Raw genomic sequence first — 25422 nt, 5'->3', positions numbered from 1 at the left:
AACTAATGAATTAAATTTAATTAGGGGACTTATTAGTCATCCACATATTAGTTTGAATTAGGTATCAGATTCAAATTCTGAGGTTCCTTTAGGGAATTTTGACTTGGTGTTAAGGAAAAGATGGGTAATTTAGGGTCAGGCATTTTGCTTGAATAGGGCAGGTCTGGTTAGGGAGATGCAAAAGGAGACTAAGATTTGGGGAATTTGGGAAAAGGGTCAATAGGAAATATTAGACAAGAACAGAGGGAGATGGGGCAGAAATAAAAATGAAATTCTTGTTTCAAAAATTTTTCACAGGACTTATCCCATATTTTGGGAAAGGAGAAAAAAGTTCTTCTTATCCCATCCTGGGTATAACTTTCCCCTCCACACGCCCAAGATTCAGGACTCAGGTTAACTGTATTGGTCCTATTGTTTAGTTACAGTTTGATTAAAGGGATTTAAGAAAACTGCCCTGGAAATCTAATATACATATTATACATATACACACACATGAAATTATAATATACATATATATGCATGTATATATACAGATTATATTATATGTACAATATATTATATTATATTATCTCTTATTATATTATATTATATACAATATGCATTCAATGTTATATATAGCATTGTTTCATGTATATCTTATATATCGTGACACATATATATAAAACATCTTTTCTTGGGGAGCCAGATGCTGCAGTGGAAAGAACATTCGTCTTCCTTGCTGGGATACAACCTTCTCTTGTGTGGTATCTCAGGTGGTCAGTAGACAATAATAACTAATATTTATATAGCGCTTACTATGTGCCCAACACTATGCTGAGAACTTTATATTATCCATCCGATCCTCACAACAACCTTGGATAAGGTACTATTATTATCCACATTTTACAGATAGAGAAATGAAGGTAAATGGAATCAAGGTAAAATGACCTGCCCAGGATCCTGCTGGTAAATGCCTGGGGCTCAGTTTGAACTACTTGTGTCTGTCTTTCTTTCTCTTTATTTGTTTCTTTCTCTTCAATTCTTCCTCTTTCTCCCTCCCTCTTTCCTTCCTTCCCTCCCTCCCTCCCTCCTTCCTTTCTTTCCTCCCTCCCTCCTTCCTTTCTTTCCTCCCTCCCTCCTTCTTTTCTTTCCTCCCTCCCTCCTTCCTTTCTTTCCTCCCTCCCTCCTTCCTTTCTTTCCTCCCTCCCTCCTTCCTTTCTTTCCTCCCTCCCTCCTTCCTTTCTTTCCTCCCTCCCTCCTTCCTTTCTTTCCTTCCTCCCTCCTTCCTTTCTTTCCTTCCTCCCTCCTTCCTCCCTCCTTCCTTTCTTTCCTTCCTCCCTCCTTCCTTTCTTTCCTTCCTCCCTCCTTCCTTTCTTTCCTTCCTCCCTCCTTCCTTTCTTTCCTTCCTCCCTCCTTCCTCCCTCCTTCCTTTCTTTCCTTCCTCCCTCCTTCCTTTCTTTCCTTCCTTCCTCCTTTCTTTCCTTCCTCCCTCCTTCCTTTCTTTCCTTCCTCCCTCCTTCCTTTCTTTCCTTCCTCCCTTCTTTTTTCTTTCTTTCCTTCCTTCCTTCTTTCTTTCCTTCCTTCCCTCCCTTCTTCCCTCCCTTCTTTCCTTCTTTCCTTTCCTTCCTTCCTTCCTTCTTTCCTCTCTCCTTTCTTCCTTTTTTCCTCTCTCCCTCATTCCTTCCTCCCTCCCTCCTTTCCTCCCTCCCTCCCTCCTTTCCTTCCTCCCTCTTCCTTTCTTCCTCTTTTCCTTCCTTACTATCTTCTTCACTTCCTCTCTCCCTCCCTTCCCTCTTTTTCTTTTTTAAGTTTTCAACATTCATTTTAATTAGATTTTGAACTCCAAATTTTTCTCCTTCCTTCTACTATCCCCAAGACAGCAAGCAATCTGATATAGGACATGCATGTACAATCATGTTAACCACATTTCCACATTAGTCATGTTGTAAAAGAAGTCTCAGAACAAAAGGAGAAAACCACAAGAAAGAAAAAAAACATCAAAAAAGTGAAAATAGAATGCTTTGATCCTGGTCCAGACTGCAGTTTTTTCTCTGGATGTGGATGGCATTTTCCATCCACTCATGCCTTTCTAGCTCCAGGCCTTGGGCTCTCTTCTCTGTGCCTCCTGGCTGCAATGAGTGGCTTATCTGCATTAGAGACTTGCCTCAGAACCTGCTTCTGCTACCTTCTTACCTTCTTAGGGCAACTAATAATAACAAACAAAGATCCCTGATCTCTCTGTGCCTTAGTTTCTTCACCTGTAAAATGGGAGGGGGGGTGCTGAAGTTAGAGGGCTTCCAAATTCCCTTCTAGCTGTAAATCTGTGATCCTAGAAACATTTTGTTTTATGTCCCCCTCCCTTGAAGTCCCTTGAAGTGACTGCTGAGTATCTTTGAAGTTTGTCTTTCTTCCCTCCAGCCCTTCCAGTCCCTTACATGAAAATGAAGGTAACCATAAAATTTGTGCAGTGCTCAGACCTCTGGACTTCAGGAGGCATATGATATTAACGGAGGAGGGAAGGATAGAAAGGTCCAAAGATCTGTGATTTCCTCAGTGTAGAGAGCCCCCAGTACATATATTTCCTTTACCAACTAGGATTTGGTAGATCAAAGGGTTGCATGAGGAATTTGTCCAGTGACTTGCCCAGTATCAGTTGTCAATGAGGTTAATTTGGAACCCAGGCTGAACAGTGGACTAAATCCTAGCTATCTTAATAATTAATTAATGATAAATTATATTTTTTGGGTGCCTGATGAACAAGGGAGTTGAAAAGTGGAGTATTTATCTCTGCCTGAGTTAAATTAATGAACACGGTTTCATTGCAGCCTGCGTGGAACTTATTAAATGATACTCAAGAAGTTCCTCATATCTCCTTTGTCCTGATGGCAGTGCAAACACATAATTACCAGCATACACACAAATTTCAATTACTCACCTTACAAAGCAGAAAGTAATCATTGAATAAGGCAGTTCACTTTCCCCTGCAGAGGTCTGCTTGGATAGAACTGCCAGCTGATGAAACAGCGGTTTCATCTTTCAGATTCTATTTCTCATTTGTAAAAGTCAAAATTCTATTTGTTGTCAAATGGTGGATGTCGAGTGTTCTGAGATTCATGGGTCGAAGGCACTGTGATGGAAAGTGTTTAGGCCGGGAGAGTTAAGCCTTTGGCTGGATCGCTCTCCCCCCCATCAAAAAGAGCTGCTGCTGACTCATCCTACCTGAGGGGCAGGTGTAAATGGTCCGAGCTGGAAGAGACCCTAGAGATCATTTAGTTCAATCCATTCGATTTTTCAGAGAAAAGTGAGACTCCAAGGGGGAAAGAATAGGGTGGTGCTAAGTTGAGTTTTGTTTTTGAGTCATGTCCAACTCTTTGTGACCCCATTTGGGATTTTTTTGGCAAATATGCTGGAGTGGTTTGCTGTTTCCTTTTCCGGATCATCTTACAGATGGGGAAACAGAGAAACAGTGCTTAAGTGACTTTCCCAGGATCACGAGGCTAGTGTGTGTCTGAGGCTGGGCTTGAGCTCTGCCCATCCGCTGTGAGACTAGCTGCCTGTGAAGGCTTTGAATGCAGATATTTAAGCCCAATTTTCTCTCCAGAGATGGGAGGTTAGCACAGCCTTAAAAACTAGCATTCATAGAGACTCTCTACCTTGTCATCAAACTGAGTGAAGCCCTACACCTGCCGCTGGTGCCTTTGGTAGAGGGCCTTTTGTGCACTTTTGGTTCACTTTTTTCAGGCCCAGCAGGTTGAGCAGCAGCCTCACCTAGTGGAATTTCAAGAGGGCAAAGTCATCAAAAAGCCTCATCAATAAATCAACAAGCATTTGTTAATTGCTGCTATTTGCTATGGTTTGCACTGGAAGCCTATCAATCTATGCATTTACACCTGCTCCTCAGATTAGCTCCAGGTCCTGTGAGTCAGCATTGATTGTTTTAGCAGTCCTATTTCATAGACAGCTCACAAGCAATGGCTTAACTCTCCTGGCTTAATCAGAAAATCTAAATGTCAAATACAAAGACTGAAAAATCCTTACTTTACCTATCAAGAAAGACAAAAAATTAAAATCTTATCTTTTTTAGGAAAAAAAAACATTTTGATCAAAATTGTATGGTTCCTTTTTTCTCTTTCTAAGGGAGGACCCCTTTTTTCTATGAAGGATTTTTCTTATAAAAATGGAGAGATACGTCAATGTTTACTATTTGGGAAGGAATGAAAAGTTATATTGTTACTAAGAAAACTGAACAAATATGAAAAGTACCTTTCTAGGATTCATAGAAATGTTTACATTACAGTTTTCTGTCCCATTAAAATGTAATTAAGTTCTATTGCTGACTTTTATTTTTTTTGTTATGATCATTTACAGAAATACCCTGCTTCTCTCATCATGAACCTCCATTCTAACAAAGAAAAACAGTTAAGCAAAACCAACACAGTGACTATATCACAGAGTGTAACATTTATATTTTATAATGCTATAATCAGCGGACTATAGCTTCTCACCCCCTACCTCTTTTTCAAGGAGGAGTTAAACTTCCAGGTCTTTTCTTCAAGATCAATACTGCTTGTTTTGATTATTCAATGTCTGAAATTGTTTTATAGTTCTTATGCATTTATGTTCCCAGTACTTAGCATAGTCTTGTCACAAAATAGGAGTTTAATAAATGCTTATAGATTTATTTTCATTTGCTTTGTTGTAATCATCATGTATGTGGCTCTTCTGGTTCTGCTACCTCATTCTGTATTAGTTTACATAAGGTTTCAGATGTTTCTCTGAATTTTTCATATTAATACTTATAACCCAATAATATCCTGTTGTAATCATGTACTGTACTTTGCTCAGTAATTCCCCAATGATATTTCTGCTCTATTATAGTACTCTTGTCTCCTGCATGACTCTTGCCATATATTTTGGCATGGTATCTGTGTAAGGATCTGTTAAGGACTGTAACTGAGCTGGATCTACAGTGCAAAATGAATCCTCATTTAGGGTGAAAGGCAGAATAGAAAGGTTGTGCTTGAGAAGTTTCTGGGGAAGAATTGTTAACATCATGAGCAAAATTTAAAAACTGAGTAGACAAACTATGGAAATGAAAGGATCAGAGGAGGGAGACTAAAGTAGAGGGAAGGTCAAAACTAGAATCCCAACAATCACTCAGAATGAAACCTAGAGCTCACTAGTTCTAATAAATCATCTTTTAAAAAAACATTTTTATTCATTTCATTATTTCCCAATTACATGTAAAAAAAATTAGAATTCATTTTTAAAAATGTGTTCCAAATTCTCTCTCCTCTTACCTCTCCCCTCTCCTTGAGAAGACGTGTAATTTGATATTGAGTATACATGTGGAGTTATACAAAACATACTTCCATATTAGTTTTATTGCAAAAGAAAACACAAAACCCCCAAGAAAATAAAGAATTTTTTTAAAGTGTGCTTCAATCTGTAGAGTTCATCAGTTCTTTTTAAAGGAAGGGATAGCATTATTAAATGCTAAATTAAATAATTAGAAATTAAAATTTCTAATACACATTGCTTTATGAATCATCTTGGGAGAGAAAAATCAGAGCAAAAGGGAAAAAAACATGGGAAAGAAAAAAAAAACTAGAAAAGAGAAGTGAGCATAGCATGTGTGATTTACATTCGGTCTCCTTAGTTCTTTTTCTGGATGCCGATGGCATTTTCTGTCCAAAGTCTGTTGGGATTGCTTTGGATCACTGAACCACTGAGAACCAAGTCTTTCATAATTGATCACTGCATGTTCTTGCTGTTATTGTGTACAATATTTTCTTGATTCTGCTTGTTTTGCTCAGCATCAGTTCATGGAAATCTTTCCAGCCTTTCTAAAATCAGCTTATTTATCATTTTTTACACAACAATAATATCCCATTGTCTTCATACACCACAACTTGTTCAGTCATTCCCCAGTTGATGGGCAGATACTCGTTTTCCTATTCTTTAGCATTTTTTGGATTATGTGTCCTATAGAATTGTCTTAGAGCACTGTTTTGATCAGAGTATAGACCTATTGTACCTTCGGACTTCAGTGTTACTATTCATTGTCCACATATCTTTCCCCTTTTTCACTTTCTGTTTCCAAACAACTTCCAAGTCCTGTTGATTCTATCCAATATCTCATTCCATTCTCAATAGTCTCCCCTGTCCCATGAGGGATGAGTGGAGACCCTCACCCTACCCACCTGCACTATTGTGTAGATTCCTTGGCTCTTCCCATCTCTATGGTACCCTTCTCTTAGAAACTCTTAATGTAACCAGTCCAAATCAAACTTTATTTTCAAAAGTACTTCTTGGAAGGGAGAGACTAGTAGGAGGGCTATCTATTTAAGTGAGGGAAGGTTGCAAAAGAAAATCATGTTGCTGACCACCACCACTCCAAACATTTTTCTAAAGGTAAAATAAATTTAAGATGAACACTAAGTGCTATCTTGAAAGGGACAAGTAATTACATGAGAGCAAACTACGCAAAGAGTTATATAGAGAAGGGCAAAGCTCCAACTGCTTATAGCCCTGCTTTCTTTCCTCCACCAGCTGCTTTCTAATTTATTGCCCAGACATTTGCAAGATGAGGACTAAGACAACTGCCTTGGTACCGGTCTGGAGTTGGCTGCAGAATGTCCGGCAGTGTTCAGGAACCCTGGAGCTTCTGCCTTTATTTTTGTACAATTTACTTAGGAAGGAGCCACATCCTTGGAAGCATAAGAGAGGCTCCCCACTGTATATCTGACAGCCTCCTGAGCCGAAAGAAGCTATCTTCCCCATCTGTTAGAGAGTATAGTTACTTTGGAAACCCTTTCATCAGTCCTGGCAAATCAGCAGGATTTCCAGAAATCTTAGATTTGGGAAGCACCTGTTGAGTCTGGGACCAGCAGGCTCAGAGTAGCCCACCTGACATGGGGAGAATTTTAGGGAAAAAAGTTTTATCTAATTAGTTAGCATGTATTAACAAGTAGGTCAGTAGGATCCAACTCCCTGTCTCCCACTACTGTTGTATAACTGACTGCTAACAAGGTGTCATTCTGGTTTGGCTTGAATCAATTAGTTATTCTAATTGAAGTGGAAAGTAATTAATTTTATAATTAAATTCTTGCAGCTTACATACACGGCTTTTTGATTCTTTGGATGACAATGGAAAAACCTGGGTGTTCTTGACCTTCTGGAGGCACGTATCCCCTTTATAGTGTTCTGAAAAATTGTTTTCAGGCCTTTGTTTGAATCTCTCCATTAAAAAGAAAATAAAATGAAGCGATCTACTCTATAGATTCCTCTAGAACCAGGCAGAATAGCTCTAGGAGTGTGGATTCTTAGATTCAGAGCCAGCAGTGACCTCACAGGTCATCCAGGGTGGTCACCCTTATATAACAGAGGACAAAAACTACAATACAGGTGAAAGGACTTGTCCAAGGTCTACCAAGGTGAAAGTGAGAAAAGTCTGGATTCGGATTCAGATCTCCCACTCCAAATTCTGCCTTTTTTTCTACCTTTACATATAACCTTTTAAACAGCTGGAGACAACTACAAGATGCTTTTTGTATCTCTTCTCCAATCTAAATAATACTAATCTCTTTGATAATAAAAGCTGGCATTTTATGGGATTTTAAGGTTGGCAGACCACTTTATCTCATTTGATCCTCATGATAACCCAGTAAGGCAGCTTATTATTCTTATTACCCCTTTGCACAGATGAGAAAACAGAGGCCCAGTGGCTTAGCAGAATCACGAGTTAATAGAAAGCAGAGGCAGTTTTCAGACTTTGGTCTTCCTAACTCCAAGCCCAGATCTCTACCCATTGTGCTTCCTCACTATCCCATGGAGTGTATGTTTGTGAGAGAGATGGAAGAGGGACAAATATAGGCTGGGGATCAGGGTGATGTAACCAGCTCTAAGGGTAAATTCTCTCCAGAAGAAAGACAGGTAGGATCCAGAGTGTGAGTGATTTTTCTCAGGACCCCAAATCCAGGGAACCAAGAAGAGTATGAATCCAGTGTGTCCCACTGAAGTCTGGGAGGAGAATCTAGATGATAAGCTTTATATTATAATATTATTATAACATAATTAATTATGATAATTATTATAATATAATTAATGAGAACATTATAATGTTCTCATTTTTGTCCTTATGTCCAAAATCCCTAACATAGCACCTGGAACATAGTGGACCCTTAACCAATGTCTGCTAAAGTGAGTTGGTGAGTTGAAGTGAAGTCACACTATTGGAAGAGCCAAGGAAATAACCATTTGACTGGGAAATATAATCCTTCAAAGTTAACATTTTGTTACAGTGGTGATCAGTTATATTTGGGACCACAAGATATGGGAAAAGACACCACTACTCTGCCCCAATTCATAAAATTTGAAAATTAGAAGGGTCTCAATAGCCATCTAGTCTAAGCCACACCATATAAAAGATCCCCCACATCCCCAACAAGTGGTCATCCACCTTCCAGTGAGGGGGAATCCTATACCTCCTGAAGCAGCTCATTCCACTAACCAATAATTTGGTTAACTCAAATTATTAGAAAGACTTTCCTAACATTGAGCCGAAATTTAAGTCTTTGGAACTTTGACCAGTTTCTCCTGGTTCTGTATTCTGGGACCAAAGTACTTCAAATATTTGAAGATAATTATTGTAATTTGTCTAGACATTTCTCCAAGATAAACATTTCTACTTCCTTCCTCACATAATTTGAACACAAGACCTTCCACCTTTTTGCTTGCTTTTGTTTGAATGCTTTGTAGTTAAAGATGGCCTTCTTAAATTCAAATTAAACACAATTCTCCAGATGAGTGGTCTGTTCAGAACAGAGTAAAGCTGAATATTGACTCCTTATTTTGGGAAACTATGCCTCTTTCAATAGTCCAAGATCTCATTTCATATATAACATAGTTGGCCACTAACACCTTTAGATATATTTATTATTTACCTTTCCACCTATGCAAGAGCTACACATTCCTATAGTTCTGGTACTAGGGAGGGAAGGTTAGCTCAGGGTCTGGCTATATGAGAAATACATGCATTCTAGGTCTTATGTCTAGGTGCCCTGAATGGGACCTTCCCCTGGTTCCAAGCCATAGTTGATTTGGGGAGCACCAGCCAATTTATCACCATCATCACAAGGAAAGTGGACAGCGGATTATAGCCACTGAATATTTTGTTACTTCCACATGTAAATCCACAGGGACTTGTCCTTTATTTCCTGGGACCAGGGGCCAGTAAGGAATAGCTACCCACTGTTTATTTTAACTACAGTCAGGTCTTTCTTTCTTTCTTTCTTTCTTTCTTTCTTTCTTTCTTTCTTTCTTTCTTTCTTTCTTTCTTTCTTTCTTTCTTTCTTTCTTTCTTTCTTTCTTTCCTTTCTTTCTTTCTTTTCTTTCTTTCTTTCTTTCTTTCTTTCTTTCTTTCTTTCTTTCTTTCTTTCTTTCTTTCTTTCTTTCTTTCTTTCTTTCTTTCTTTCTTTCTTTCTTTCTTTCTTCCTTCCTTCCTTCCTTCCTTCCTTCCTTCCTTTCTTTCTTTCTTTCTTTCTTTTTTCTTTCTTTCTTTCTTTCTTTCTTTCTTTCTTTCTTTCTTTCTTTCTTTCTTTCTTTCTTTCTTTCTTTCTTTCTTTCTTTCTTTCTTTCTTTCTTTCTTTCTTTCTTTCTTCTTTCTTCTTCCTTCCTTCCTTCCTTCCTTCCTTCCTTCCTTCCTTCCTTCCTTCCTTCCTTCCTTTCTTTCTTTCTCTTTCTTTCTTGCTTTCTTGCTTTCTTTCTTTCTTGCTTTTTTTCTTGCTTTCTCGCTTGCTTGCTTTCTTGTTTGTCTGCCCAAAGCAGTTTATTAAGAAGGAAATTAGACAATAGTTTGCAACTAAATTAGAGATTAGGGCTTTCACTGGTTTGGAGAAGAAACCACAACCTGGAGAAATTAGGGACAAGTGGTCAAGTACAAGTATAAGCCCAAAGCTTGCTAGATTATGAACCAAGAGCTTCTCAAGAAAGTAGATCCAAAGTATTGAGAAAGAGGCAGGAATCAAGGATAGAACAGGTGATTTCATAGCACAGAGGTCAGAATCATAGTTAGGAAGAACCTCAGAAGCCGGCCAGACCCCACAATAACACATTAAGCAAGTGGTCATTCAATATCTGCTTGAGCATCTCCTTGGAGGGAGAACCTGCTGCCAATTCCACATTGTTTTAGCTCTAATTGTCAGGAAGGTTTTTTTTCCTAATTGAGAAGCTAAAAAGAACTTTAGAGGACATCTAGTCCCCTCATTTTATAGGAACTGGTAACTAAGAGACTAAGTCACTTACCCAAAGTCAAATAGGTAGGGAATAACAGGAAAGGGGATGAAATCTGAATGTCCTCCTCTACATCTTCCATGGATTGGCCCCATTTCTGCTTTCTCATGTCAAACAGATGAAACCCAATCCCTTTCCCTAAGAAAGTTGTTCAGATTCTTGAAGATACAAATTCCCTCAAGTCTTGTCTTTTTTAAGAATAACCATCCACAGGTCCTTCAAATCCACATTTAGGCCCTTTGCCAGCCTGGCTGCCTTCCTCCGGATACTCTGCACTTAACCAAGGTTCTTGCTAAAACGGGTTGCCCAGAACTGCACATAATAAATAGCAGGACCATCGTCTCTTAATTCTTAGACACCCTTCAACAATCAAAGATTTTCTTTATTTTTTTGGCCACATCACACTACTTGCCAACTCATGGATTTTCTGGTTCTCTAAATCGCCTAGATCTTTTTTTCAGAGAAAATTAAATCTAATCATGCTCCCCCATCCAGTACTTATGACATATATTTTAAAAATTAAATTTCTTATTAGATTTGCAGAATTTAATAAGAGGCATGCTAGTGCAGCTAGACGGAGCAATGCACAGAGCTCCAAACCTGGAGTCAGAAAGACCTAAATTCAAATGTAACCTCAGATAGTTAGTTATTAGCTGTGTGATCTTAGAAAAGTTATTTAACCCTATTTGCCTCATTTCCTTATCTGTAAAATGAGATGGAGGAGAAATAGTAAACAATTTTCATTATCTTTGCAAAATGGGGTCATGAAGAGTTGTACACAACTGAATGTTTAGATGAATCCACAAAATGACTTTATATTTCCTTCAAATTTTGCCCTTTTGGCAAAGTCCTACTCTTTGACAGTGTTTGCCATGCCTTGCTCTGATCTGAGGCATACAAGCATTTTGCTAAGCCTATTGGATTTTATCTCATTCCTACTGTATGGGCAAAGCTGTAGGAATGGGCAATGGGTTCAGGCCCCTTCTTAGCAGATTTTAAGGTCATTTCACACATCTTTACATCTAGTGGCTGTCTTATGTCACAGTGGATTGAGTGATAGGTCTGCAGTCAATAAGACCCAAGTTCACATCTGGCTTCTAACACTTACTAGCTGGGCAAATCACTTAATCTCAATTTCCTCAACTGTAAAATGGGCTTAATATTAGCATCTACCTCCCAAGCTCGTGAGGGCACAGTTGGCACATAGTAGGCACTTAAAATGCTCTCTTCCTTTGATTTCTGCAGTATTCAGTGTCCCTTCTAAAATATTATAAGAAGCCAATGTCTTACATGTGATTTTGATCCTTGGAGAACAGAGTTGGACTGTCTACTTCTTTATTTTGGTCACAATATTTCTATCAATGCCATCTAATGCAGGGTTTTTTGTTTGTTTTTTAGCAGATGCATCATACATTGAATAGAGTTGCACTGACTAAAATCCTGGAGTCTTTTCCATACAAACTGGGGTCTAGCCAGATCTTCCTTGCCGGGATAATTCAGAGCAGCAGGTGATCCTAAAATGCACGTTTCTTTTTATCCCAGTTAAGCATCATCACTTTAGACATGACCCTTTCTTCCAGCCACCTTCACAAAATCTAATAGAATCAGGATCATTTCCCAGCACTTACCCCCCTGTTCTTGATTCCACAGTTTTGTGTCCTTTGATCATATGAAACACAAGATAAAGGATGAGAAGAGGGCAGTCTGAATGTGCACTGGGGGAGGCTGGGGGTGGGAGGAATGATGGACCAGAATACCAAGCAGCAGTTCCTCGTCATGAAGCCCCCTAATCCTAGTCCTATAAAATGAACCTGTGTTTCAATTGTGTTTCACCCAAGATTTGTACCAGCAGCTGCCAAAGTCCAATGATCAATTTTTCCTTTAAAAGCATTTAGCTGAAAAACTCCAATGTTCCTATAGGTGGGGGTTTTACTCCTTAAAGGAGAACCTTTTGTTAATTAAAAGATCTTAATTTGATTAGTTGGGGGGAAAAGGGAGCAGCCAAGTGGTACCATAGTGCACAGAGCATCAGGCCAGGAGTCAGGAATACATATCTTCATGAGTTCAAATCTGACTTCAGACACTTTCTAGGCAAGTCATTTAATCTTGTTCGCCTCAGTTTCTTCATCTGTAAGATGAGCTGAAGAAGAAAATGGTGAACCCCTCCAGTATGTTTGCCAAAAAATTTCCAAAAGAGTCAGACATGACTGAAATGACCAAATAACAAATTGTTTAAAAGAGGATCTTCTTTTTTAGTTAAATAAATTGCCAGTTGCTTTAGAGAAGCAGGATTTGGAGTCAGATGATATGATTTCAAATCCTACTTGTCCTATAAGTACTTCCTTGGACAAGCCATTTTACATTTCTGAGCCTCCGTTTCTTCAGCTTTAAAATTAATGAGGATTCTTTTAGCTCTCCTTCTGCATTCCTGATTTTCTGAAGCAGAAATTGGGATTTCTTCTTTACTTTTCAAAGTGACGTAGAGAAAAGACACTCTACATCAGCCCTACAATGTCTGTACTTAAAAACCTTAGATAATAATAAAAAAAACTTTAAAAATTCTGTTTACATTTACCCATATATGTCTAATCTATCATTTTTTAAAAGACTGGCCTATGAAATCAGTAATATCTTTACCTCTCAGAGAGCTGGAAAATAAGGATTTTTTTTACAGATATGGCATAAAAATGGCATTCTCATTCACAAGAAGTTAATCAACCTAAAAATAAGCCATACTTTTGTGGGAGGAGAGGGGAGTGAATGTGCTTTGTTTTTCTGGTCCCTGAAACGAATTTGTGAAGTAATCTAAACAGGGATGTGCTGATTTGACAACCAGCTCTCTGAGGAAAAATAATGTACTTCAGGACACACTTTTAAGTACATCTGTGTTACTAATATTTTTTCCATCATTTTTTTACATCTAGAAATCAACAAAACATTAAACCAAAGCCCTGATTTTTTTTTTGCTGGTTTTCAAGATATAAATTTTCAGACTGAAAATTTAGTAATTCCTCTAAGGAGCCAGTTTCAGCTGGCTTCAGCACAGCCCTGGACATAAGGTCAAGCTGTCTCATGCTTGGATTCTTTGGGTTTCAGGCTTCTTTGTCCTTATGACTACTATTTCTAAGTTCTGCTACACAGAATTGGGTCTCTGTGCATCCCAAACTTATAATGATCAGCTCTTCTACAAGATATTGAAGTACCCATAGAATATATTCAGTTTGATTGAATATTTAGATGGCTTCTAAAAAAAGGGATTTTGAAGTTTCTTGGGAGAAGCTATTCATTAAACACAAGAGCTACAGTAAAAACTTAAAAATTAAGCAGTCCAGCTGCCTCACTTTATCAGTGAAGAGACAGAAATCCAGAGAGATAGTATTATTTGTCTAAGATCATCCAGATATTGAGTAGCAAAGTCTGAATTAAAATCCAAATCTCTCAACTTTCCATGATCCATTTCACCATTGATTTGATGATAATTTTGAATTATTGTTACTTAAATAAAACAAAACAAAAACGAATTGGTTTCTAATAAATATAAAGCACCCAGAACATAAACTCATTCAGGAAGAAGTTATTATGAACTTAAATCCCATGACTTGGTTTTGTCTGATCTGTCTGGAAACAGCTTAGTTGAAATTTTAAGTTGAATTCATAAGAAGTAAAGTTTCATTATCAAGTTCTTAATAGCAGCAGAACACACTCATCCAGGACAGCTAAGTGTCTTTCAGTGGAGAACGCTGGGCTGGGAGTCAGGAATCTTCCTCAGTTCAAAACTGACTTCGGACACTTAATAACTATGTGACTCTGGGCAAGTCACTTAACCATTTGCCTGTTTCCTTCTCTGTAAAATGAGTTGGAAAAGAAAACTGCAAACCATTCTAGTATCTTTGCCAAGGAAACCTCCTTTGGGATCATAAAGAATCAGACAATTGAACAAAAAAATGTCCACAGGCCCACAGCTTTCAGTTAGAAAGAACCAGGATGGTGGTAATGATGATGATGATGGTGATAATGATGATGGTGATGATGATGATGATGATGATGGTGATGATGGTGATAATGATGATGGTGATGATGATGATGATGATGATGATGATAATAGTGATGATGATGATGATGATGATAATAGTGATGATGATGATGATGATGATGGTGATGATGATGGTGATGATGGTGATGATGATGATGATGATGATGGTGATGATGGTGATGATGTTTCCTGTTGGGCTAGACTGAAGCACAACCTACCCATTCTGTGCTCTTTGGTAATGACCTTCTCCTCAAAATCAGATGACCAGTGTTCTCCTTGCTTCTTTTCTTAGTTCCTTCCAAATCTAATACCTGAAAGGAAGCTGATGAATTATTTTCCACTGAAGAACAAACTGTCTAAAAGAATCATGATCATAATTAATATATATTATATATATACATATATATGTATGTATATATATACGCTTCAAAGTTTTCAAACTACCTTTACTCATTGGAACCTTATAAAGTAGGTTGTCATCTCTATTTTACAAATGAGGTAACTGAGGTTTAGGAATGCCTGACTTATACCTAGATCTTCCTAACTCCAAGTCAAGTCTGATATCTGCTCTACCAAACTGCCCCTCAGTATGTCTGCAATTTAGTAGGGGACAAATATTGGATCCAAAAGAACATATCTCTAACTGCAGAATTTCAGGAATGGATATAATCATAATTATAGCCTATTGATATAGCTCCTTAAAATTTACAAAAGAGCTAAATTGTGCTACATTTTCACCTCCCCCCATCTTATATATAATTTCTTCTTTTTAGATGGAAAAAAACATGACATTCACAGGTATAAAATGACTTTTCCAAGTCTATAGAACTAGTAAATAATGGAGCTGCTATCATTGACTTACATGGGAAAGGAAATATTTTGGAAGAACTGGAAAGGCGTTGTGGGAGACTCTGAAAATCATACTTAAGCCAACCATTCCATCTATTCATTTTGCTGGCTTTGCCTGCCAAGTCTCCTTTTTGTCTTTATGAAATCGTATTATTCTAGGACTATAGAATTCATTTCTCTGTCTTTGTTTTTTAATCCTATGAAAGATCCAAATTCATCTGCCCAAATTTAATCTCACATTGAAATTATCCCTAATGTGAGCTTTGGGCTAAGATATGATGACATTTAGAATGTCATTCATTGGACTACATATTCAACTGGATAATCTCAAAATCATTTTGATAGAACCAGGATTTTTCCAATAAGCATTTCCTAGATGTTAACTGAATGGAAACCCCAAACCCTGAAGATTTAAACGTTGTATAGAGGTTAAATTTCTGCTTAAACTTTTTTTTCTCCCAGTGGAAATCACATGCCCCAGAGCAAAATTCTGTAATTGCCTAGAAAATATGGCTGAGTAATTGGTATGTGCTTGATGATGGGGATGATGAGAGAGTATGAGAAAGGGGCTCTTTTCTAAGGATTTGAATTGTGGCCCAGAATTCTTGGCAGTAAGAAACAGTGAGCATCTATGAATCCATCATAAGATCTTATAGAAATGGAGTCAAGTCCAGTGCTTATTGCTATTTACCAGTTCCCAGTGATGATGGTCTTGGATCCAGGTAGCTCTGTATTTATCCATGATATCTGCGTAAGTCTAAGAAAACCTAAATACAGATTTGAAATGTTGGAAAAGGGACTTACCAATTAGATTTCATCTCTGTGCTTCAAATGGAACTCTCTTTGATTATGCTTTTATTATTATAATTATTATGATTATTACTCTCTATGATTATGCTTTTCTAACTGTTATTCCATTTGTTCATTTTTTTTGGCAAAAATACTGGAGTGGTTTGTCATTTCCTCCTCCAGCTCACTTAACAGATGAGGAAACTGAGGCAAACAAGGTTAAGCGATCTGTTTTAAGTAATTATCATTTTCTAAATTGTTCTCTATAAAGAGAACATTTTCTTTTTATTTATTTTCCATTTAATAAGTCTTTCTCTCCCTTTCACCTCCCACTCCCAATGTAAAAGGAAAAAAAAAGCTCTTGTAGCAAATATGCATGGACAAGCAAAACCAATTTCTATGTTACCCATGTTCAAAAATGAATTCTTGTTCTATCTTAAATACATTACTTCTCTGCCAGAAGATGAATAGCATAGTTTATCATTGGTCTTCTAGAATCTTGGTTGGCTATTGCATTGGTCATGGGGTTTATGGCTTGCAAAGTGACTTGTCTTTACAATGTTACAGTTATTCTCTTGCTCACTTCACTCTGCATTAGTTCATACAAATCTTCCTAAGTTTCTCTGAAATTGTACTCTGCCATTTCTTATGGATGGGAATAAGCCTACTACGTGCTGGGTACTGTGCTACAACTTTACAAGGAAGATGTTGTTATTATCTCTCAATTTTACAGTTATGGAAGCTGAGATCAAGGTCTCACAGTTGGTATCTGAGAGGACTTGAGTTAAGGTCTTTCTGACTCCAGGCCCAATATCCTATCCATCTAGTTGCCATGACATAACATTCCATTATATTACATATCATCATAATTTGCTTAGCCATTCTCCAATTGATAAGCACCCCCTTAATTTCCAGTTCTTCGCTACTTCAAAAAGAGTTATTAGTATTTTTGGACCCATTAATCTTTTTCCTCTTTCTTTAAAGTGCAAACTTAGTACATATTGCTAGAGAAGAGTTAATGTTCTCTTGGTTCTGCTCATTTCACTTTTCTTTTTTAGGTGCAAGTCTATCCATGTTTTTCTAAAATCATCATTTCTCATAGCACAGTAGCATTCCATCATAATCATATATTACAACTTGTTCAGCCATTCCCCAATTGATGGATGCCCCTGCAGTTTCCATTTCTTTGCCACCATAAATAAAGCTGCTATAAATATTTTAGAATATGAAATTTCTTTTCCTTTTCCCCCTAATCATCTTTGGATAGCTAGTATTGGTATTGCTGGGTCAAAGGGTATAAGTAGTTTACCAGCTCAATTCCAGATTGCTCTCCAAAATGGTTGGGTCACTTCACGATTCCACCAACTGTGGATGAGTGTCTCAATTTTTCCACATCCCCTCCAACATTTATCTCTTTCTCCTTCAGTCACTTTAGCCAATCTGATATAAAATGTTTTAATTTGTATTTCTCTAATCAATAATGATTTGGAACATTTTTCATATGACTATAAACTGTTTTGATTTTCTATTTAAAAACTACCTGTTCATATCCTTTGACTATCCATTGGGGAATGACTCATATTCTTTTACATTTTGCAAAGTTCTTAAATATTTGAGATATGACACCTTTATCTGAGAAACTCTTTATAAAATTTTCCCCCTTATAATCTTGGCTAATTCATTTTATTTGTACAAAACCTTTTTTATTTAATGTAAACAAAATTATCCATTATTCTGCTATCTCTTGTTTATTAATAAATTATTTTCCTATCCATGAGTTTGATAAGCATTATGTTCTATGTTCTCCAAATTTTCTTGGAATATCTCTCTTTATATCTAGGTCATATATCCTTTTTGACCTTATCATGGTAAATGATATGAGATATCAGTCCATGCCCAATTTCTGTCATACTGCTTTCTAGTTTTTCCAACAATTTTTACCAAATAACAAATTCTTATCCTTGTAAACACTTGCCAAATACCATGTTACTATATTTATTTGCTGCTGTAAAGTGTATGTCTACTCTGTTCCATTGATCTACCTTTCTATTTCTTATCAGTATCAGAGAGTTTTCATAATTCCTGACTTATAATGTACTTTAAGATCTGGTACCACTGAGTTTCCTTCTTCCTTTGCATTCCCCCTCCCCCATTATTTCCTTTGATATTCTTATATCTTTATGAATTTTGTTATTATTTTTTTCTGGCTTGGTAAAATAATTTATTCATAATTTAATTGGGAAGACATTGAATATATATTTTAATTTTTAATTTAAATTTTAATTTAATTTAAAATAATAAATTTTAATTTTAATATATTTTAATTTTATTTTTATCATATTGGCCTTGCCCACCTATGGACAATTTAATATTTCTTCATTTATGTAAATGTGATTTTTATTTGTATGAAAATTTTTTTATGATTTTGTTCATATAGTACCTAGGTTTGGGCAAATATGCTTTCCATAATTTTATACTATTTAGTTATTTTAAATGGGGCTTCTTTTATATCTCTTTTTTATAATAGCTTTTAATTTTCAAAATACATTTATTATATTATAATATATATTTAAAATATAATATATTGTTATAACATATTTTATTATTTAATTTTCAAAATATATGCAAAGACAGTTTTTTTCCCTCTGAGGCTACTGGGGTTAAGTGACTTGCCCAGGGTCACACAGCCAGGAAGTATTAAATGTCTGAGACCAGATTTGAACTTGGGTCCTCCTGACTTCAGGGCTGGTGCTCTATCCACTGTGCCACCCAGCTGCCCCTGCAAAGATAGTTTTTAACATTCACTCCTGTAAAACCTTGTATTCCAAATTTTTCTCCCTTCCCTTATCCCTCCCTCAGGTAGCAAGTAATCCAATATATGTAAATGTGCAAATCTTCTGTACATATTTCCACATTTATCATGCTACAGAAGAAAAATCAGATCAAAAAGGAAAAAAAATTAAGAAAAAAAAAGCAAGAAACCAACCACAAAAAAGTGAAAATACTATGTTGTGATCCACATTTAACTCCCACAGTCCTCTTTCTTAATGCAGATGGCTCTCTCCATCACAGTTCTATTGGAATTGGCCTGAATCACTTCATTGTTGGAAAGAGCCACGTCCATCAGAATTGATTATCATATGTAACATGTGTAACATGATCTCCTAGTTCTTCTCACTTCACTTAGTATCAGTTCATGTAAGTCTCTCCAGGCCTCTCTGAAATCATCCTGCAGATCGTTTCCCAGAGAATAATATTACATAGCATTGATATATCATAATTATTCACCAATTCCCCAACTGCTGGGCTGAAACTAAGTTTCCAGTTCTTTGCCACTACAAAAAAAAAAAAAAAAAAAAAAAAAAAAAAAAAAGCTTCAACAAACATTTTTGCACATGTGGGTCCTTTTCCATTTTTTATGATCTCTTTGGGATACAGGTCCAATAGAGACACTGGGTATGCACAGTTTGAAAATCCTTTGGACATAGTTCCAAATTGCTCTCTAGAATGGTTGAATTAGTTCCCAACTCCACCAACAATGTACCAGTGTCTCAGTTTTCCCACATCCCCTCCAAACTTTATCATCTTTTTCTGCCATTTTAGCTAATCTGAGAGGTGTGTGGTAATACCTCAGAATTGTCTTAATTTGCATTTCTCTTAACAATTATTTATAATATTTTTTCATATGACAAGATAATTTCTTCATCTAAAAATTGTCTGTTCATATCTTTTCACCATTTATCAATTGAGTCAATAAATTTGAGTCAATTCTCTATATATTTTAGAAATGAGGTCTTTATCAGAGCCTTTAGATATAAAAATTTTCCCTCAGTTTTCTGCTTCCCTTCTTATCTTGGTTGCATTGCTTTTGTTTGTACAAAACCTTTTTAATGTAATATAATCAAAATTATCCATTTTGAATTTCATAATGTTCTCTGATTCTTCTTTGGCCATAAATGCCTTCCTTCTCTACAGATTTGAAAAAAAGACTATCCTTTGTTCTCCTAATTTGGTTATAATATCACCCTTTATGTCTAAATCATTAATCCAATTCCACCCTATCTTGGTATAGGTGTTGGTCAGTACCTAGTTTCTGCTATACTATTTTTCAATTTTCCCAGCAAATAGTAAGTTCTTATCTCAGAAGCTGGAGACTTTGAGTTTATCAAACACTAGATTACTATAATCATTGACTATTGTATCTTGTGAGCCTAATTAACCAAATGCTCTATTTTTTAGTCAAAACCAATTTAGATGGTTTTGATGACCACTGATTTATAATATAGTTTTAGGTCTGGTATAGCTAAGTCACCTTCATTTGCATTTTTTTTCATTAATTGCCTTGAAATTCTTGACCTTTTGTTCTTCCAGATGAACTTTATTCTTTTTTCTAGCTCTGTAAAGTAATTTCTTGGCAGTTTGATTGGTATGGCACTGAATAAGTTCACTAATTTAAGTAATATTGTCATTTTTATTATATTAGCTTAGCCCAGCAATGAGCATTTGATATTCTTCCAATTGTTTAGATCTAATTTTGTATGCAAAGTATATGGTAATTGTGTTCCTATAGTTCCTAGCTTTTTTTTATACAATATATTGTGATATTGATAGATTATATTACCTATAGTTATTTTAAATGGAACTTTTCTTTGTATCTCTTGCTGCTGGACTTTGTTGATAACATACAGAAATACTGATGATTTATGTGGATTTATTTTATTTTGTATCCTGCAATTTGGCTAAAGTTGTTTCTAGTAGGAGTTTTTTTTTTCGTTGTTTTTTGTTGTTGTTTTTGTTTTGCTGAGGCAGCTGAGGTTAATTGACTTGTCCAGGGTCACACAGCTAGGAAGTGTTAAGTGGCTAAGATCAGATTTGAACTCGGGTCCACCTGAATTCAGGGCTGGTGCTCTATCCACTGCACCACCTAGATGCCCCTTTCTAGTAGTTTTTTATTTGATTCTCTAAGTATACCATCATATCATCTGCAAAGCGTGACAATTTTATTTCTTCATTACCTATTCTAATTCCTTTAATTTCTTCTTTTTCTCTAATTGCTAAATATAACATTTCTAATAAAATATTGAATAGTAATGGTGATAGTGGATAACATTGTTTCACTCCAATCTTATTGGGAATGCCCTTTACATATGATGCTTATTGATGGTTTTAGATAGATGCTACTGATCATTTTAAAGAAAACTCCACTTATTCCTATGTTTTCTAGTGTTTTTAATAGGATTGGATATGGGATTTTGTCAAATGCTTCTTCTGCATTAAGATAATCATATGATTTCTTTCACTATTTCTTCCTGAAGGGTTTAGGTTGTGATATATAGGAATGCCGAGGATTTATATGAATTTACTTTATAGCCTGCTACTTTGCTAAAAATTATTGTTTCAAATAACTTTTTAGTTGAGTCTTCAGCATTTTCCAAATATATCATTTGCAAAAGAAATTGATTTATTGTCTCATTCCTTATTCTGATTTCTTCTATTTCTTTTCCTTCTCTTATTTCGATTCTATTTGATTCTATTGCTAGAATTTCTAATATAATACTGAATAATAATGATGGTGGTGGGCATTTTTATTTTATATCTGGTATTACTGGGAAAGCGTCTACCTTATCTCTATTACAAATAATAGTTGCTGATGGTTTTGGATAAATGCTGTTTTGTCAATTTAAGGAAAAAAACAATTTACACATATACTTTCAAGTGTTTTTAATGGAAATGATGTATTTTATTTAGGTTTTTTGGGGACAAGATAATTAGGGTTAAGTGACTTGCCCAGAGTCACATAGCTACCTGAGGCTGAATATGAACTCAGGACCTCCTGGTTCCAGGGCTGGTGCTCTCTCTACTGTACCATCTAGTTGTCCCAACTGTTATATTTTATCAAAAGCTTTTTCTGCCTCTATTGATCTAAGCATATGATATTTTTAAACCTTTATTACTGATATAATCAATTACATTAATAGTTTCCCTTATGTTAATCCATTCCTACATCACTGGTATGACTCCCACTTGATCATCTTTTAGCTAGTATTTTATTTAGAATTTTTTATCCATATTCAATAATGAAATTGGTTTATAATTTTCTTTCTCTATTTTTATTCTTTCTAGTTTAGGAATCAGTATCATATTTGTTTCATAAAAGGTGTCTCATAGGATGTCTTCTTTGCCTATTATTCCAAATAATTTGTTTAATATTGGAATTAGTTGATCTTTAAATGTTTGATAGAATCAATTTGTAAATTCATCTGGTTCTGGAGCTTTTTTCTCAGGAAGCTCATTTGTGGCTTATTCAATTTCTTTTTCTAAAATAGATCTCTTTAGATATTCTATTTCCTCTTCTGCTAATCTAGGCAATTTATATTTTTGTAAATGTTCCTCCATTTCATTTAAATCATTAAATTTGTTGGCATATAATTGAGCAAAATAACTCTGTACAACTGTTGTAATTTTATCTTTCTTAGCCTTCCACCATGTTTTAAGAAAATGGTCCAGGTAGATGATAGTTTATGTTTATCACCTATAGCTCTCTCTCATTTTTCCCCTGGTGATACTGGGTTCCATAACTACTCACAGAATTTCAGAAGTAGAAGGAAACCTAGAGATCACCTAGACTCACTCCTATTTAATATACTTGGCACTTTGGACACTTAATTTGATCTCAGTTTCTGCATTGGTAAAAGGAAAAGTTTAAGCTCCTGCTCTATATCTATGATCCTATATTCTCTTCATTTTAAAAAATGTGGAAACTAATGAACTTCATCTGTACCAGGTCCATGGGTTCTTTTTGGGGTTTTGAATAAGAAATACTCTTCTGGGAGTGAGAGAGTGGTGTGGTATAATGGAAAGCATCTGGATTTGTTATCAGGGAGTCCTGATCAAACCCCGGCTCTGATATTTATTAGCTGTGTGATCCTGGACAAAACATTTTAATTCTTTGTGCCTCAGTTTCTCCCTTTGTAAAACTGGGTTGGGAGTATATTCATTATCTATTTCACAGGGTTGCTGTAAAGAGCAAGGTCTTCAAATCCCCAAGGTAATATGTAAAAATAGATGTATTATTATCCTAGGAGTCACAAAATGTAGAAAAAGCCCTTTTTCCATAGTTTAGGCAAGATAAAAACCACACTTATTTTTCCCCTCAGTATGAACTTCTTAGGAAGCTAAGGAAAAAGAAAACAAAAGCCAAAGAATGAAAATAGATTTTTAAAAATGCTGTTATTATCTTAGCTTGGCTGGAGCAGCAAGTGGAGATTTTTTTTTCCTTTTCTCAATCTCATGGAGGCAATGCTACTCAAAGCTGGCCCAAGGTGCATTTGGGCTGGTGCCATTTTGAAGCCAGATGGGATTTTTAATCCCTCCCTAAATCTACTTCTAGTATTTTCTCCTGATGTAAGCAGTCCTGGTTGTTCTTTCTGGCCCCAAGCTATGCTATAGAGTTTTGATGGAAACTTGCCTTTAAAATTTTATTTTTAAAACATGAACTTAATCTTCAAACATCTCAATATAAAAAGAACAAGAAAGAGACTTATATATGAAATTATGAACCCAAGAGGCAACTTTCTCTACCAAATTGGAAATTTGAGGCAAATTGAGACTTGTTCTGCAATTTATAGGCTTATAAACTTAAATGGGATGCTAACATTCTTATAGTCAGAGGCAAGACTTGAACTCAGGCTCTGCTGGCTCAGAGAAGTATTAAGTCCTGGGTTAAAAAAAATCACTATACAAATACACAGTTCACATAAAAAAAAAAAAAACTGGATTTTTTTAGTGGACCACAAGCTCATTTTATGATGATAGTGTCATTAACATAGAGCCAGACAAAACTAATTCAATCATTGTCCAGGGTGAAGAAAATAATCGACTCACTGGATTTTGCTTTGATCAGGATATATTGGGAGAGTCCTACTCAGTTCTAGGTAACACCTTTTGGGAAGGGCACTGACAAACTGGCATTATACTAATGAATAAATCACATGCCATCTGCAAAATGAATCAGCGCGCTGTCTCTTTAATAAAAAATAAAAAATATTCAGTGGTAAAAGTGACCCATTAGAAACCCATATAACTAGGACCCTTTTCAGACAGTCATTGAATCAATGTCACATCACCTAATTATTATCATCTAATCCAATGATGTCAAACTCAAGAAGAAACCTATTGACTTTGTTTGTTATTGAAAATAACAAACTAGCATTATCTGTGATGTATTTTATTTTTATTTAAACATTTCCCAATTACAGTTTAACCTCATTCAAGTTACGCTTGGGAGTTTTGCCAGCCACTTGTGGGAAATGGAAGGGGGGGGAGTTAAACCTCTGATTTAACCCACATCTATTTATCTTGTGCATAAAAACATCACAAGGGACTTTTTAAAATGTCCTGTTGAAATCCAGTGTCTGTAGAATTCTCTTAATTTGCCAGTCTAATAACCACATCGAAAAAGGAATTTAAGTTAGTCTGGTACTATTATTTTTGATGAATCCAAGGCATCCATAGCAGTAACTATTTCTCTTCAAAATGTTCACACTTCTTTCATTTAGAAAATACGACCTAAGGTGAAAGCTAAAAACTAACTTTACATGTACTTGGAAAAATAAAACACTATTAAAATAAATAAATAAATGCAAAAAAATAAAATGTGGCTAGCAAGAGAGTCAAATTCATCCACATTGTGTGCATGTGTGTATGTGTGTATGTGTGTGTGTGTGTGTGTGTGTGTGTGTGTGTGTGTGTTCTTGACTCAAAGACTCTCTGGTCACAAAGAGTTCTGGTATATTCGGGGGGCTTTTCCTGGTCTTCTGGTGTGTAACCTCTCATTCAGACATGACCAGCATCACAAGTTCTGTTAGGGCAACCACAGATATTCAGATGTTTTCCCAAGATTCTGTCGGCCACTAAAGTTACGAACCATGTGAAGCCTTCTGAGACTGTTGGTGGAAAGTTCTGAAAGAAAAAAGCCAGAAATAGAACCAAGATTATATCATTGGATCACCTTCATCTTAGGCCCGTGAAACCTTTTGCAGTCAAGCCCATGGGACTGGGCACGTGCTTTTGAGCCCTTCGAAGTCTCCAAAAGAAAGAGCTGTTGCAGGCAGAGCCTCTGGTTAACAATGGAGATGAGACAAGGGGAGAGGGACCGTGACAAGCGAAAGCTGAGCCCAAAGAGCAAGGCTGGATGATTATGATCCACGCGGTTCTCAGAGGCAAGTTCTTCCTCCCATGGACAGGGTTGGGGAGAAAAGCAGTGCTCCTCCCAAGTTGGTGTTTTCCTTCTTTATTAACAGAAGGGATTCCTTCAGGAAAGTCCTGGTTCTGGGTGGACCCATTCATTGTACCCCCACAGGGATTTCCACCCTTCCCTGCCATTTCTGAACATCCCTCTGCCACTGTTTATTATAGCATCCTATAAAATAAATGGGTTGCTATTAGTCTTTGGTTTTTGTTATGTGGGCAATAGAAAT

The 25422-nt window shown here is 36.2% G+C and overlaps 1 protein-coding gene across 12 annotated transcripts in view; it reads left to right on the top strand.

The window, feature by feature from the left end:
- VTCN1 (V-set domain containing T cell activation inhibitor 1) overlaps positions 1-25422 on the top strand; it is an 80852-nt gene that overhangs the window by 19348 nt on the left and 36082 nt on the right. For 2 of the 12 annotated variants that reach the window (XM_074263214.1, XM_074263205.1), the window contains exon 2: positions 11671-11780. The exons of 8 other annotated variants lie outside the window; for them this stretch is intronic. Coding sequence is in view for 1 of the 4 variants with exons in the window: in XM_074263205.1 (XP_074119306.1) it covers positions 11671-11780 (110 nt within the window). In the remaining 3 variants the exon portion in view is untranslated. Of the gene's footprint in view, positions 1-11670; positions 11781-25422 lie in introns of those variants that run through there. 2 more of the 12 variants (XM_074263210.1, XM_074263213.1) reach the window with 2 other exon arrangements.

Source organism: Sminthopsis crassicaudata, chromosome 4 (genome assembly GCF_048593235.1).
Source record: "Sminthopsis crassicaudata isolate SCR6 chromosome 4, ASM4859323v1, whole genome shotgun sequence".
Classification (NCBI taxonomy): domain Eukaryota; kingdom Metazoa; phylum Chordata; class Mammalia; order Dasyuromorphia; family Dasyuridae; genus Sminthopsis; species Sminthopsis crassicaudata.
The sequence above is the reverse complement of the archived record's forward strand: the minus strand, read 5'-3'. Positions and strand labels throughout refer to the sequence as shown.